Below are 16,204 nucleotides of genomic sequence, written 5' to 3'. Positions count from 1 at the left end.
TTTAGCCAGGTCAGTTATTCTCTTCTTGTGTCTGTCAATTGCTTCCTGTATAAAAAAAATAACAAATTAAAAAAGGCTTAAAAAAAATATTATTCTATAATCTGAATTTACAGTATCTGATTTCAACATAAATATATTAGCTGTTTGTAGAATCTTATTAAAATATGTTTGTAGAATCTTATCAAAATATGTTTGTAGAATCTTATCAAAATATGTTTGTAGAATCTTATCAAAATATGCTTGTAGCATCTTATTAAAATATGTCCCTTAAATGTTTTAAAGGTATTATTTTCCTTTCTTTTGATATATAATTTTCAATGGGTCACCGAACTCCTTTTTCATATATTAGCCGTTGAAGGGGTGTTGCTGACGGGAAAAGAGGGGGAAATCATGACGTCGCCGAAAGGATTACGCAACGTCAAGGCTTTCTCAGCAGAATTGTCAAGACAACGACCGCTTCATATTTTTTTTTCTTCAGCACTACTAATGCGCTATAGAGAATATTATCATGTCTGAAAAAAAGAACGAATTACCTATTATTATTTTTTTTCAGTGATTATACAAGATCCTATGTATTTATAACTAGTTTAAACTATTTTATTGATTTCAACTAAATCTGTGTTAAGCATTGTGTATAAGTTTCTTACATTTGGTTGAGGCAAAGTAAAGTAAAAAAACGGAAACAAATTTTGGGGCGGACGGACGGACAGACAAGTGTAAAACTTAATGCCCCTCCGCTTCGGCGGGTGCAGAATAAAACACAACAGTAAAATTTTATTCACCCGATACTAGCAGAAAATCATGAATATAAAATATATAAAATTATGTTTCAATGGCACGAGAACGCAACACAAACATAAACACATAGACTAGTACTGGTCATTTGGAATTTTAATTGATGTGTTTATGACACGAAAGGAGATGTGGGATAAAATTTTTGAAGTTTGATGCACATTATCCCTACTTTTTTCCCTGTCGTCGGTTTTGTTCCATTATTATAGTGACGGCAATGCATAGATGTGAATACTTTAAAAACAAATGTATATACATTCCAACTTATTTATCTTAGTCGGGGTTTCCGTCAAACTGTTCTGTGCGCTATTCGTGTACAGCATCAACACCTCCACTTTTTCCTGGAAGGATTAGATCTTGCAAAAAAATACCCTTTGAAAAAGCATTGTCAACCTTGGCTTCCCCGCGGTTGACACTGTTTCCTCGGGGTAACAGTCTGCTCTATCCCCCTCTCAGCTATGTGTTGTTTATATATTGTTCAACACGGACTTTGAACACACATTAGATGACTTTCTGATAAATGTACTAGTATCCAGTCTAGATTTGTGTGCCAAATTTCATGCTTGTAGCAGGATGTGCACATTTTTTCACGAAGCCGCCGTACTATTTGTGAGCTGTAATGATCAAGCTAACAATGTACTGAATAGAAATGCTGCATGTAATTTGAAAAACCGTCTTCGAGGGAGTTTTAAAGTATTAAATTGATGTTGCAGCCATTGGACATGGACAACGGCATTATGTGCCTCGTAATTTATGCTCACAATATTTCTGTTCGTACTTCAGAAGTTTTTGCAAAGTTTTAATTATTGTGAAAATTTAGAAGCAATACGTATAGCAAAATTAAAAACACATATTCTAACTTTTGATAGCAGCATTTGCACATGTATACAAACAGCATCAACTTTAATCGAAATAAGTAATTACGATATTTTGCGCTTTTTAAAATGAATTGATTGATGCACGCAGAAATTTCTGAATCTTCAGTATAATATATATATACTTTGCAAATTATTTTATTTTTCAAGTGGAGGTAAAGAGTAATTTTCATGCAGCGGATCTTTTTTTTCCCTTACCGCGTTTTCATGCTGGAAGCTTGTAATTCACAATGTTCCATTCAATTCAACTAGAGTGAAAAGCAATGTGTAACATTTTTTACTAGTACTTTCATTTTCAAATTATATTTATAGACCATATCGCGGACGTGAAAGAAAGCACTGTAAAGAAAGGTTTTTTGTTTGTATGAACATCCATATGTTTATATTCAAATGCGAAAATAGTTATACAACAGGAATATAAAAAAAGAGTATCAGAATTAACCTATTTTTTGTCGAAGATTGAATACGTCCTAGACGTTTTCACAATTGTTTTGAGAAATAAATTTATTTCTTTGAGTGCAAATGCATGACTGAATGTAAGTCTGTGACTACTTTATCTATAGAATTTCCAAATAATAAAATCACACTATATAGTGTATGCTTTAATTTGTTATTGTGGGAGTGTATGTGTGTAATGCATCACGGTACGTGTTTATAATATTCTTATCAATACTACATTTCGTTTTCACGGCCCGTAGATCAACATTCCCAATTTTCAAGTTAAGTCTCTGATCTGTGCCGATTACCAGCGTGTAGTAAGTTTAAATGTATGTACAGTTACCCCAATTAATGCATATACAAAATACTTCCGAGACCGATTCTTTGTTCTTTTAAACAGTTTTGTAGAAACATTATGGTTAATAGCAGTTCTTGCAAGCTTTTTAAAAGTTGGTCAGCTCACTCTCCGACTATCACGTAAAGCCAAGTTACTTTATTTTCATGGAAGGGAAGTACTGTTTAACTGTGACAAGATATTTCATTTTCATACTTCAATTTTTGATATATTTTGATGAGGTGCTTTCAATACTTGACCATTATTCCGACGAAGCGGAACATATTCCGACATCTTGAAAACATTTTTTCTGGTGTACGGGAGATAACTCCCATAACAATAGACGTCGATTTTCTCGTTTTCCGCTAGAGGCGTTCGTTTACGTACCTCTCACCTTAATGAAGATTTTATCTTCAATTTTTCATATTTTCAATTAGATTTTTAAAGTGTACATTAAAGTAAGAGCGACATTATGTTTTAGTTGTTCCTTTCATTTCTAAACTGTACGACATAGCTTTTTCACCTTAGGCGATAGAAAAAGACTGTTTCATATGTCAGTATATTAATTGCTAATCGAAATCTTTGTGCCGGCGTTGGATGCAAATTATGCAACAATTTCATAGATTTGCATAATCTGTTACCCGAGATTCAGAACCAGTTTTGTTTAAATAAAATTGAGAATGGAAATGGGGAATGTGTTAAAGAGACAACAACCCGACCATAGAAAAAAAAACCAGCAGAAGGTCACCAACAGGTCTTCAATGTAGCGAGAAATTCCCGCACCCGGAGGTGTCCTTCAGCTGGCCCCTAAACAAATATATACTAGTTCAGTGATAAGACGATAAGTTGTGTTGAACCAAAACACTTTATTAAATTACGATACTCATATAACCATACATGTCATGTGAATGAATCATACCATGTGGTCTAAATGATCATTTTGTTGAAACACGACATATGTGTTTTTGTGTAGGTCAAAGTTCAATCAGGACTATTTTCAGTTTTTCACTATCTCCATGACTTTGGTCGATTAAGACTTTTTGCAGTTCCGTCGAATCGAAGCGAGTCACCAGGTATAGATGTTTAATTTTGAATGTTACGCGTCTTCTGATTGGCTTACAGTTTTTGTCTATTAGCTCATAGACATAATTTTGTCATGTGATCGTGACGTCATCAACGTTTTATTCACGATTTACTCCGACTTAAAATGGAATTTAGAAATAGATAATAAGAAATGACTATAATAAAAAAAAACTTTCTGTCTGTTCGAAATAACATAAAAAATGTGATGCACATTTTTAAATGACACTCTACACAGGTTATTCAATGTCTCACATTGTTGATGTTATTTCTTCATTGAAAGGAAACATATTACAGTCAATCCTTGAAATATTGAGTTGCTGATATATTATTAACATGTATTAATATATTGTTTGAAATGAAGAAATATCTACAATTTATTTAACTGAAATATTGTATCGCATCTAATCCTATGTCTGTGTTTGTCTTGTTTATAGACTAATGAATTTACAGTAGAAAGTCTTTAAAACGGACAAGCATAGGTGAGAGAGAATGTTAATCATTGTACTTTCACATTCATGAATTTTAATACTGTTTTCTTCATAGCTAACCCTAACCCTAACATCATCACAGATTTAAAACTACGATTTACACTTTGAAAAAGAAAACAATATTTTTCAATTTTTAATTGTTGAATGATCTGGAAAACGAAATTCACTCCATAACATTTAACCCTAACCACAATTTTATTTTAATATTGAATCATATGAAAAGATATACGTATATCCGCTTCCATAAAGAGTACAAATAAGTCATTCACATGGTCCTGTGTAATATGATTAAAGTACAAGAAATTTCATTTTTTTTCCGAACGTCACGGAGAAAACTGTAATCTATAATTAGTTTATCTTCAATTTTTTCATGTTTTCATTATTTACATTTTCAATGACTAACCTTTAAAAGGACACTAGCTACGAGATAAATAAAAAATCTATGATTTTATTTTTACAAATTGATGTGAAATAGCAGCCGTTATGGTGTTTGTCAAATTAAGCGAAAAAACATTGATGATGAATTATTCACTTGCAAGTGAATAATTCGGCTTCATTAAATCCGCACTCATGTGCACTTCTTAGCTAGAGATGGACAACGCATGAATTCTGATGAAGTGTTTTGTTTATTCAAAGGAAAAGAATGTCAACATTGAAAATGAAACAGAGGTAAATCATTTGATTGACTGATTCGATCCACAAAAAAATCATTCTTATACAAAAGTGAACGATGATGAACATATATTTTTTTATCTTTAATATGAAATTAAACAGACCTTTCGAGCCTATGCCTATACATTATCATTTTAGACTTGTTAACACTTGGATAAATATTTCATATGGTTATAAATCATATATAAGAATTGAGTCAAATCGGTGAACATTAACATGATTGCTAGTGCCCCTTTAAGTAAGAACCGACATGGGTGTCCCTAAGTTTTAACAAAAATTATCAACGAAACATGATCTATAATTTCGTTTCGTCTACATAAGACTCATCAGTAGCGAGTTAAAATATTTGAAAGGTCAGAACGATGTAAATGTCGGAAAGCACTACAATAACAAGAAATCAAATAATGTAAAACTTATTATCGCGGATACTATATTTCGCGTTAAGTCCTTTCATGCCAATTTTGCGATTCTCAATTTTACTTAATGTAATTCAATAAGGAAAGATTTACAAGTTCGCGACATTTATTTTCGCATTGTTTTTCTAATTGCGAATGTCGCAAAAATTAGTTGGTTTACAGTATGCATCCTAGGATGGTTCTCTTCCCTTGCAATGTCCTGTACCAAGCTAGGAGTGTTGCAGTTGTTTTCTAATGTTTCATCATATGTATGTTGCATTTTCGTTTGTTTTTTGTTGCATTTTAGTGTTATTTTGTTGCCACGCACTGTAGTGTAAAATTAAGGACATAGTAGTTAACCGTATTTCTTACTATGTGTGCATCAATAGTCATACCAATAAAATAGTGTTATGAAAAAAATCGTGCCAGTAACCAGGACGTTTGTGCTTGTTTTCCCCCTTCGTATACAAATTAAAATATCAAATCAATGGGTGTATTTTTGAAATTCAAAATTCAGAATGGTATAAAACGGACAAATAACACAGTATCCGTCATAGCTACAAGTTATTTGTCACATAGATAGCGATCGACGAGTGTCTTAAGAAAACAATGTCTGACATTAAACGAATCGGTATTATTGGAGCCGGACTTCATGGTATTTCAGCACTCCGACGTCTTTCTCAAAATGAAAACTTCAAAATAAAATGCTTTGAGAGAAACTTTGATTTAGGAGGAACATGGCTGTATACAGATCAAATCAAAGAAGACATTTATGGACGACCGATAACCAGTGCCATTTATCATAATTTAAGGTATGTTATTATTAGGCAATAAATATTTCACGCTGTTGAGTTATAAGAAGATGCAGTATGAGTGCCATTGAGACAATTCTCCATCCAGATCAAAATTTGTAAAAGTAAACCAAACGACAACCACTGATACCTTGTATATGCAATTGTTTGTACCTGTTCAAAGTCGGGAATCTGATGTTCAGTGGTTGTCGTCTGTTTATTTGGTTAAAAAGTGTTTCTCGTTTTTCATTTTTATATAGATTAGGCCGTTGGTATTCCCGTTTGAATGGTTTTACACAAGTGTTTTTTGGGACCCTTTATAGTTTGCTGTTCGATGTGAGCCAAATCTCCGTGTTGAAGGCCATACCTTGACCTATAATGGTTTATTTTTCTAATTTGTGACTTGGATGGAGAGTTGTCTCATTGGCATTCATAACACATCTTCCTATATCTATATAGTTTTTCTAAAGTTTGCAGACCTTAAAAACACTAATGACTTGTGTTTTTAAAAACATTTAAATACCAGTAATTAAGAAAATATCGGCACTAACATTGATTGTATCGTGAATATGTACGGACATTGCACAATATTGACTGCAGAACCACAATTGTTTTCAACTATACCAATTATGCTTTTTTTTTGTATCAAACTTTGTTGTTGTCAATATAATGAACTTCTATGCGACTGTCAAACAAGTGATAGGTTACGCTAGCTAGAAAACTTAGTTAAATCCACCGTTGATAAACATCAAGAAATGGTTGTTGCAAGTCAGGAATATGACAGTTGTTTTCTACTCGCTTTTTGTGTCTGAGCTTTTAATTTTGCCATTTGAACTTTCATTGGAGGTCGGTTGTTTTGTTATTATACTTTTATAAAGTACATTCCACTTTCTTGAAATCCTGATATTAATTTTATGTTGGAATTTCACATATGTTTGCTTTTCCCTGTTTAGGCTAAACAAAACAATATGTGTGTTTACTGTTACATACTGAAAAAAAGTAGAGTAGGTAGGTAGAATTTTATTTTGATTTTAATATTGGTTTCAAAATTGAGTTATTGGTAGCAACATTGGGACTTTAACAGCGCTTGATCATAAATGTTAAAAAAAACTTTAGTGGATAAAAATTATGGAAGGTAGGGGTACTGTTAACACACATACATATTTGTTGGGCTAATGCTGTAATAGTTAATCATTTTGTATAGTCATAAAGGGTCTATCTGTTAGCTTGCACTTATCTTTCAGTTAGCTTGAGTACCGTTTGTATTTTTTTTTGCATTATGATAGTTTCTATTTCAAATGAAATATATTGAATAAGTAAAGTCCTTTACAAAAGATCTTTACAGATAGTTTTTATGTTGTACTGTTACGTTATATTCTATAAGGCTTTGAATGTTTCCGGTATCTGCCGCCTTTTAATCTTCATCATAAACGATCGAACCTAAACATCCAACAGTTACGGATGCGTTGAGAGATGGGGAAATACGATCAAACGTAAAGAGTTTTAAGCATTTTGATTTAAACTTTTGATTTTGACATTTCATAAAGGATTTTCTTAATTGAATTTCCTTTGAAGTTCAATATTTTGTTATTTCACCTTATTCTATGTTCGGTATATTAATTTAAAAGAATAAATTTACATGTATATGAACATGCAAGTCATTTAAAGTTTTAAAATTTAGTTGCACTTTACTTAACTTTACTTTCACGATATTGATAAGATATGCAATAGTATTGTTAAAATTGGACAGCAGTTTTTGATAAGGTGCAGGCAACCAAGGGGCACACGATTCCCTGATATGAAAGAACTTCAGGATAAACTTGTAGTACCGAATATTATTTTCCACTAGCACTGTAATGTTTTTCAAATTAAAGTTTTTGAAAGCGAGTATAACATTATGTTTTTGAAGTACAATCATATTTATGAACTGTTATATTCGAACGGCATTGATGTGTGTTTTTTTTTGTGTACTCGAAACGCGCGTCTAGCGTAAACTATTATAAGTATTGTATGTTTTATGAGTTTATTTATATATAAACATACCTCTTATCTGTTGTAGAACAGTAACCCCAGGACCACTGATGGAAATTGACGATTATCCATTAGAAAAATATGGTTTACCTTGCTTTATGACACATCAGCAGGTTTTACAGTATCTTAATTGGATTGTTGATGACTGTGACATTAGAAAATTGATCAAGGTAAATTGATAAAGTATGTGTGATATGGTATCAAGCATGCTAAAGAATGGCGGGTGATGCTTCCAAAGCAGGATACGATTGCACTGTTCCTTTGTAATCCCTTCATTATCTTATTAAAAATGTAATTTTAAGGAAGATGCCATTTTTTACGACTACGAGGTTTGAAAAGCGGTTCATTATACTGTCACTTAATACTTGTACTGAACTATGTTTTACTAAAAAAAAATCACATGTTTCGACCAAAAAACTAATAAACTTATCTATTTTGTTGTTGTTGTAATTAATATAATGATTATTAATAGCCGATTCGGTGCAATCTGTATAAATACACCTTCGTCTGGTAATTTTTGTTTTTCTGCAACCGTAATCGATAGACATTTTTTCATTTTCTAAAGAAAAGAATAGATCTGGTGCCGGCCGATTTTGGATTAAAACTTCATGTTCATCTGATGAAAGATTTTTTGACACTTTTTAAACACTTAAGTGTCTAATTTAGTATATTCAATGAGTTTTGGGATCTATTTGGACTAATTTAGTCACAAAATACGCTCAAATTCAATTTAAATATTCAAACTCTATCAAATTTGCCATTATTTGTCACTTTTCAGATTGTTTTGTCAAAAGTGAAAGTGGCCGCATCCGTGTTTATCCTCAACTTTTATATATGTTATGTATTATTACAAAATACATCTTGCTTTTAGATGTTTAGAATGGACATAATTGCTGCCACTTCCATTTAAGACGGAAACCGTCAAAATTTAACTCAGATGCTAAGATTGTGAAGATTTCAGTAAATCAGCATGACTTAATGATGCTAGTATCCGATACTTGTGTATTGTATTGTCAAAATTAACCCATATTTATGTAACAAAAGTATTTTTCTTTACAATGAATAGCCAAAAGTAAACATTTTAACAATTCCGTAAAACTGCTATATTTTGATTCAAAAAAGGGGTTATACCCGACCTACTCCACTCACATATTAGTCAAATAAATTACAAACAAGGAACTCGTCAAACAACCTCTTAAACCAGTGACAGTTATGCAATATTTTCCTTTGATTTTTAAGCAAATTGATATAAAGTAATATTTAAAAGATTAGAATATTTATTACGACACTTGCATCAGAATTATCAGGGGATTGTCTCATTTTTGTATATACTTGAATTAAATGAAAATATTTTATCATATATAGTAATATTCTATCTCTTTTTATGCATCTCAGTTCAATACAGAGGTTAAAGAGGTAAAACCTGTTGACTTGTCAGCAAAAGATACAAAATGGAAAATTACATACGGTGACATCAGACATAAAAACGATTTGCAAACAGAGGAATTTGATGCCGTTGTGGTGTGCAATGGGTGAGTAAAAAAATATTAAATGTTCATTTACAAAACAGTACAATCACAAAAATACAGATCTCCGAGAAATTCAAAACGGAAAGTCCCTAATCAAATGACAAAGTGAAAAAGCTCAAACATATCAAACGAAAGGATAACAACTCATATAATCCTGATGTTGAACAGACATTTATATAATGTATAAAATGGTGAATTAAACCTGGTTTTGTAACTATCTAAACCTCTCACTTGTATGACAGTCGTATAAAATTCAATTATATTGACAACGATATGTGAACAAAAGAAACAAAAATAATTAAAAACCAATTGTTCAGAGAACAATTGAAGGTCTTTCCACCAAAACAATGTATTTTAATATGAAAGGTGTAAAAATAGGTTTAAAATGTCATTTCAATCGTCAAATGATAGCTTATTGTACGCTGATTCCAAAAATATATGGTTTCTAAACAATATTTTTTTAGATAAGGGAGATAATTTCTTACTTCCGGTTTGAAAAACTCTATTTCCGATAATATTTGACTATTTACTTGACACTGATTCCAAAAATATCTTGTTTTTTATACTTTTATGTAATAAAGTACAATAAATAGCTACTTCCGGTTTACAGAAGGTCACTTCCGGTTGTTTTTTTTAAGTTTAATGGTTTGATACCGTTTGTCAAAAAGTCTCATAACTTTATTATGTATACAGATGGGGTAAAAGCAAAGGTCAAAATCTAGAACGTCAAATTAAGCTATGACCTTGTGATCAATTTCAAGGTCATTAACCAAGAACCTCAAATCAAAAGACCATAGGTCTTAATTATGTTTAGTTAATGAGTTATATCACCATACGCGTATTTTTAAATACCAAAGGGGAGAAAACTCCCTTTCACATTCAACGTACCCTTGCAATCAAAATTTACGTGTTACGACATGTCACAACAAACGATTTAGAAAAAATAATTTGTCGATATCTAAAACGTTTTTTGGAAATGAGCCATATTCAAAAATTAGAATATGACCTTGACCTTTGACCTTGACCTAATTTTCATTTTTTTGGACCAAGGACCTCAAATCAAAAGATCCTAGGTCTCTATCAATTATGGTTTACCAGTTAGAAATGCAATTCACTTATATCAAATGAATAAGGGGAAATAACTCTCGTATGGAGCATTCATATCACTTCGGTCAAAATAGGACAAATCATGCAAAGGATATAACGAGCAATTTTGTAAAATAAATTTGTCATAATATTTTACGTTTGCGAAGGAGTTGCGCTCACAAGGAAAACAGTGTTTGGGGAGATTACTCCTACAAAGAAAAGTTTTCGGTTACGCAGGGTAAATTTCAAAAGCGCATCAATTGTTCGATATCATATACCAAATATCTAAGCGACATATTGCAAAACAAATGTTTATCGCAAGAACAAAATTAGGCGGAAGAAAAAAATAAAAAAATTCAGAGAACAATTGAAGGTCTTTCCATCCTTTTTGATATGAAAAGTTGTGAAACTAAGTTTAAAATGTCATTTCAATTGTCAAATGATAGCTCCTAGTAAGCTGATTCCAAAAATATATTGTTTCCATACATTTTTTTTTAAATAAGGGAGATAATTTGTTACTTCCGGTTTGAAAAATGTTACTTCCGATTATATTTAATTATTTACTTGAAACCGATTCCAAAAATATCTGGTTCTATATACTTTTATATTAATAAAGTACAAAAAATAGCTACTTCCGGTTTACAAAAGGTCACTTCCGGTTGTTTTTTTTAAAGGTTAAATGGCTTGATACCTTTTTCTAAAAGTTGTATATCTTTATCATGTATACATATAGAATAAAAGCAAAGGTCAAAATATAGAACGTCAAATTAAGCTATGACCTTGAGATCAATTTCAAGGTCATAAACCAAGGACCTCAAATCAAAAGACCATAGGTCTTAATTATATTTAGTTAATGAGTTATATCACCAAACGCGTATTTTTTAATACAAGAGGGGAGAAAACTCCCTTTCACATTCAACGTACGCTTGCAATCAAAATTTACATCTTACGACATGTCGCAACTAACAATTTAGTAAAACTAATTTGTTGATATCTTATACAGTCTTTGGATATAAGTGAAAATAAGCCAAATTCAAATATTAAAATATGACCTTGACCTTTGACCTTGACCTAATTTTCATTTTTTGGGACCAAGGACCTCAAATCAAAAGATCCTAGGTCTCTATCACTTATGGTTTATAAGATAGAAATTCATATCACTTATATCAGATGCATAAGGGGAAATAACTCTCATATGGAGCGGTCATATCGCTTCGGTCAAAATAGGACAAATCATGCGAAGGATATAACGAGCAATTTTGTAAAATAAATTTGTCATAATCTTTTACGGTTGCGAAGGAGATGCGCTAACAAGGAAAACAGTGTTTGGGGAGATAACTCCTACAAAGAAAAGTATTTGTTTACGCAGGGTAAATTTCAAAAGCGCATAAACTGTTCGATATCATATACAAAATATCTAAGCGACATATTGCGAAACAAATGTTTATCGCAAGAACAAAATTAGGCGGAAGAAAAAAAAAAAAAAAATAATCAGAAGAAAAACAATAGGTCTTTCCACAGAAAAGTGGAAAGACCTAATAAGAATATCAAAACAGGAATACTGCAGTCAACAATGGGTTTGTCAGTTAACTGCTAGTAGTCAGTTGTTATTTATGTATTATTGTCATTTTGTTTATTTTCCATGGTTACATCTTCTGACATCAGACTCGGACTTCTCTTGAACTGAATTTTAATGTGCATATTGTTATGCGTTTACTGTTCTACATTGGCTAGAGGTATAGGGGAGGGTTGAGATCTCACAAACATGTTTAACCCCGCCGCATTTTTGCGCCTGTCCCAAGTCAGGAGCCTCTGGCCTTTGTTAGTCTTATATTATTTTAATTTTAGTTTCTTGTGTACAATTTGGAAATTAGTATGGCATTCATTATCACTGAACTAGTATATATTTGTTTAGGGGTCAGCTGAGGGACACCTCCGGGTGCGGGAATTTCTCGCTACATTGAAGACCTGTTGGTGACCTTCTGTTGTTGTTTTTTTCTATGGTCAGGTTGTTGTCTCTTTGGCACATTCCCCATTTCCATTCTCAATTTTATTTAATCTTAATCACTATCAAAACAATAAAAAGCACAAATATGTTACAAAGAAGCACAAAAAGGCAACACATATTGGCAAAAATGAAAGACAAGGGTACATAATTTTTACCATAGAACAATAACACAATGACGGGATGTTAAGTGCAGAGCCACGTCATATGTAACAACAAAAAACTACAAAAGGCATTTAGACAAAGCACATTAACAAATATGAAAAACAAGAATACAAAAACTATACCATAGAACAATAACACAATGAACAAGTAACAATTTTGTCATGCTATCTAAGGATGGGAATTGTTACATTGCATGTAGCTATATTGTTTCAGTCTATATATTCACTGATTCAAACTTATCTAACATTGCCCATGTGAAATTTTAGAGTTGTTTGTATAACCATTGAACGTTGAACAACAACAATATGTGACGTATAATTGTTCTGACGTCAGACACGCGAAATTGTATCTTTTAAAATTATAACACGATGATGACTGATGTACCCGTATTTTGACTATTTTATTTCTTATGTCCGTTTAGTTCACGCATCATCGTAAATAAATCGGAATTAAATGAGACTGTCGTATAAATTGAGAGGTTTAGCGCTATTAAACCAGGTTTAATTCACCATTTTCTACATTTGAAAATGCCTGTACCAAGTCAGTAATATGACAGTTGTTGTCCATTTGTTTTTGATGTGTTTTGTCATTTGATTTTGCCATGTGATTATGAACTGTCCGATTTGATTTTCCTCTGAGTTTAGTATTTTTGTGATTTTACCTTTTTTTACTGTAAGATAAACCTTAAATGAAATATAGTACCCTAAGAAATTTCTAATGAATGTGAAGTGTTAACAATTTGAAATCTTTGATTTTGTTTGCAGAAATTGTTCGGTGCCTAAATATCCGGACATAGAAAACCAAGAGGAATTTGAAGGGCTTTTATTACACAGTATGTGGTACCGTAGACCAGAAAATTTTGTAGATCTGAAAGTTGCATTACTTGGATGTCGGTATACTGGGATAGATCTTGCTTTTGAACTATCAAAGTTTGCTAAGAAAGTAAGTTATATATTTATTGTGAAACATATGCACCGTTTTTTAGAGATATTTTATTTATTATTATAATAAAGCGGAAGGCTTGGCTGACCATTAAACCAGATTCAATCTTCCATTCTTCTTAAAATGCCCGGTACCATGTCAGGAATGTGCCAGTTGTTATCAAACAGTTTTTTTCTCAATCAATTGATAAATTTTGAACACTGGTAAACTACTGTTGACTTTATTTGTTTTTTTATTTTAACAAAAAAAGACACCAATGGGATACTCATACCATAACTCCCTTTTTAAAATGGCAAATCCAATGCCGAAAGAAGAACAACGAAGAGACAAACAACATTACATAACATTAAACTTAAAAAGAAAATTTTAGCAACGTGAAACCCTCCAAACTGGGGGAGGGACACAGAAATAGAGCATATAAAACTCCAATATAGTTCAGTAATATACAAAAATGACTGCATCAATTTGAAATAGTTTACAACTATGGGATATCTAACCATCTCAATCTTCAATTTCTTAACTAAAAGCCTATTAACAAAAAACATTTTTTGAACAGAAAAAATCCTGATGTTTCGATCCCCGATTTATTTTACAGTTTTCTTTTAAAAGTCTTTACGTATTTCAGATAGAGTATTTATTCTTTTCTACCTATTACTGGAAAGTCACTCTTATGCTTTCACCAAAATTCGCATTTGGCACACACATAGGTTTAAAGCCCTACCGCAGCACATGAAATCACCCCAAGTTTTTGGCGGGATTCCTTGTGCTAAGTTTTTAGTTAATTTGTCGTGGTTTGTGCTCTATTGTTTGTCTTTTTCATTTTTAGGCATGGTGTTGTCAATTTTATTCCGACTTATGAGTTTGAATGTCCTTATAATATCTTTCGCCTCTCTTTTTAAAAAAAAACTTTCTAGAAAAATACATTTTTTCCCTATTTATAACATGAATATCATGATATGACACAATTTATATGATACCACAAAAACCCTATTTTTAAACTAAAAGAAAAGATGATGTTTGGACGTCCGATTTATACCTGATTGAAAGTAACAACGGAAATCAATAACATTATTTGATTTTGTTTTTTGTTTTTGAACAGTCCATCATTTATTTAACAGGTTTATCTTTGTCATAATTGGACAAAAGCACCAACAATCCTACCAGATAACATAACAGAGAAACGTTCGTCGTTTAAGCGGTTCACCAAATCATCGGTCATTTTAGACAATGACGACGAACTTGACGTCGATGCTGTTATCTATTGTACTGGATATAAACACGAATTTAAATTCTTACCGGAAGGAATAGTCAAGATCGGGAAAAATTCAGATGTTAGCAACTTCTTTAAATACATATTTCCCGCTGAGTGGCGCACTCTGTTTTTCATGGGTATACCACGGCAGGTGTCGTTTTTCAAAATGAGTGATCACGAAGCACTGTTTATTCGTTCGGTGTTGGAAAACAAAGCAAAATTACCGAATGACGAAGAAATGCAAAAGATAATTGAATACGATGGCGCCAATCGACGAATCACGTGTCACAATCAGTTTGACTGGGATAAAGAACTTGCTCATTATGCTGGAACGTTCCAACCTTATCCACCAGTAATGAAGAAAGTTTGGGATCACTATTTTAACTCGTGGTCAAATGATTTTAGTAATTGCAAGAAAAACACTTACAAAGTACAAGGAAACGAGTCATTCAGTGTAGAGTGACAATGATAAATCTCTAAAATACAAACAACTTCTATTTTGTCTTTGTAATGTAATTTCTAGTATTCCACCACATGTTATCGTATACACTAAAATAGACATTTGTGAAAGAAAATAAACTTGTTTGACCTGGTGTTCGATTGTTTATTCTCTTCAACTCTGTACTTGTTTGCCTATAAATATTTTAATATGAGCGTCACTAATGAGTCTTCTAAAGACGAAACGCGTGTCTGGAGTATTTGATTATAAGCTCAGAACATTTAATAACTATTACATAGCTTATTGTTTTGTAATGTGTTAATCCGCAACATTGTTTATGTGCCTGTCACAGGTCACTGGTAAAGCGCCTGTACATTGTAGTTCAGTTTTTGCCCCTGGTTCATGTCTATCATGTTGCTCATAGGTTGTCTTTGGTTAATGTGTGTCATTTTGAACGGCTGTTGTCTGCTCATTGGTCAGGTTGTTGTCTCTTTGACATTTTCCCCATTTCCATGCAACTAAATCGAGAAGATGCGATAATGGGTTTTTACCGCAAAGACCTCATTATATATTCATTAATCGCAAACATTTTAAAAGACCATTCAAGATGTTCTTATTATGAAGACTTATCTTAAAACTTGTTTTTTCCTTAGATAGTCTTCATAGATGTTGGTTGAAATTAAAAAAAAAACAATTTAACACATAAACAAGTAAAAAATGTAGACCAAGTAATAATGACGTCTCTTAATGCTTTTACAGTTTCAACCAAAGACGAAGAACTGGATCTTCCATCACTGTATTGTATAACTTAACTACATAAGTGTCATTTAAAACAACGGTATTTTCCTGGGTCTTCCAAGTACTACACGAAACCTTTATCTGAATTA

The 16,204-nt window shown here is 32.1% G+C and overlaps 1 protein-coding gene across 2 annotated transcripts; it reads left to right on the top strand.

Annotated features, from left to right (window-relative positions):
• The first annotated feature begins 5,616 nt into the window (after positions 1–5,616).
• On the top strand, positions 5,617–15,471 carry LOC139499003 (uncharacterized). Of its 2 annotated transcripts, none has more exons than XM_071287657.1 (5): positions 5,617–5,889; positions 7,928–8,069; positions 9,295–9,431; positions 13,449–13,626; positions 14,745–15,471. In XM_071287657.1, exons 1-5 carry the CDS (start codon positions 5,687–5,689, stop codon positions 15,339–15,341), a joined length of 1,257 nt encoding a protein of 418 aa, XP_071143758.1. In that variant the 5' UTR covers positions 5,617–5,686; the 3' UTR covers positions 15,342–15,471. The 2 variants fall into 2 exon arrangements, with proteins under 2 accessions (XP_071143758.1, XP_071143759.1); XM_071287658.1 differs by lacking the exon at positions 5,617–5,889 and adding an exon at positions 7,582–7,721.
• The last annotated feature ends 733 nt before the right edge of the window (positions 15,472–16,204 follow it).

Source organism: Mytilus edulis, chromosome 12 (assembly GCF_963676685.1).
Source record: "Mytilus edulis chromosome 12, xbMytEdul2.2, whole genome shotgun sequence".
In the NCBI taxonomy this organism is placed as follows: domain Eukaryota; kingdom Metazoa; phylum Mollusca; class Bivalvia; order Mytilida; family Mytilidae; genus Mytilus; species Mytilus edulis.
This window is presented reverse-complemented; position numbering and strand designations above follow the sequence as displayed.

Excerpts from the sequence above, each read along its gene's own strand:
- LOC139499003 (XM_071287657.1), top strand. The coding sequence starts at position 5,687 with ATGTCTGACATTAAACGAATCGGTATTATTGGAGCCGGACTTCATGGT. Across the intron at positions 5,890-7,927 it reads GCCATTTATCATAATTTAAG|AACAGTAACCCCAGGACCAC; the intron begins GTATGTTATTAT and ends TATCTGTTGTAG. Across the intron at positions 8,070-9,294 it reads ACATTAGAAAATTGATCAAG|TTCAATACAGAGGTTAAAGA; the intron begins GTAAATTGATAA and ends TATGCATCTCAG.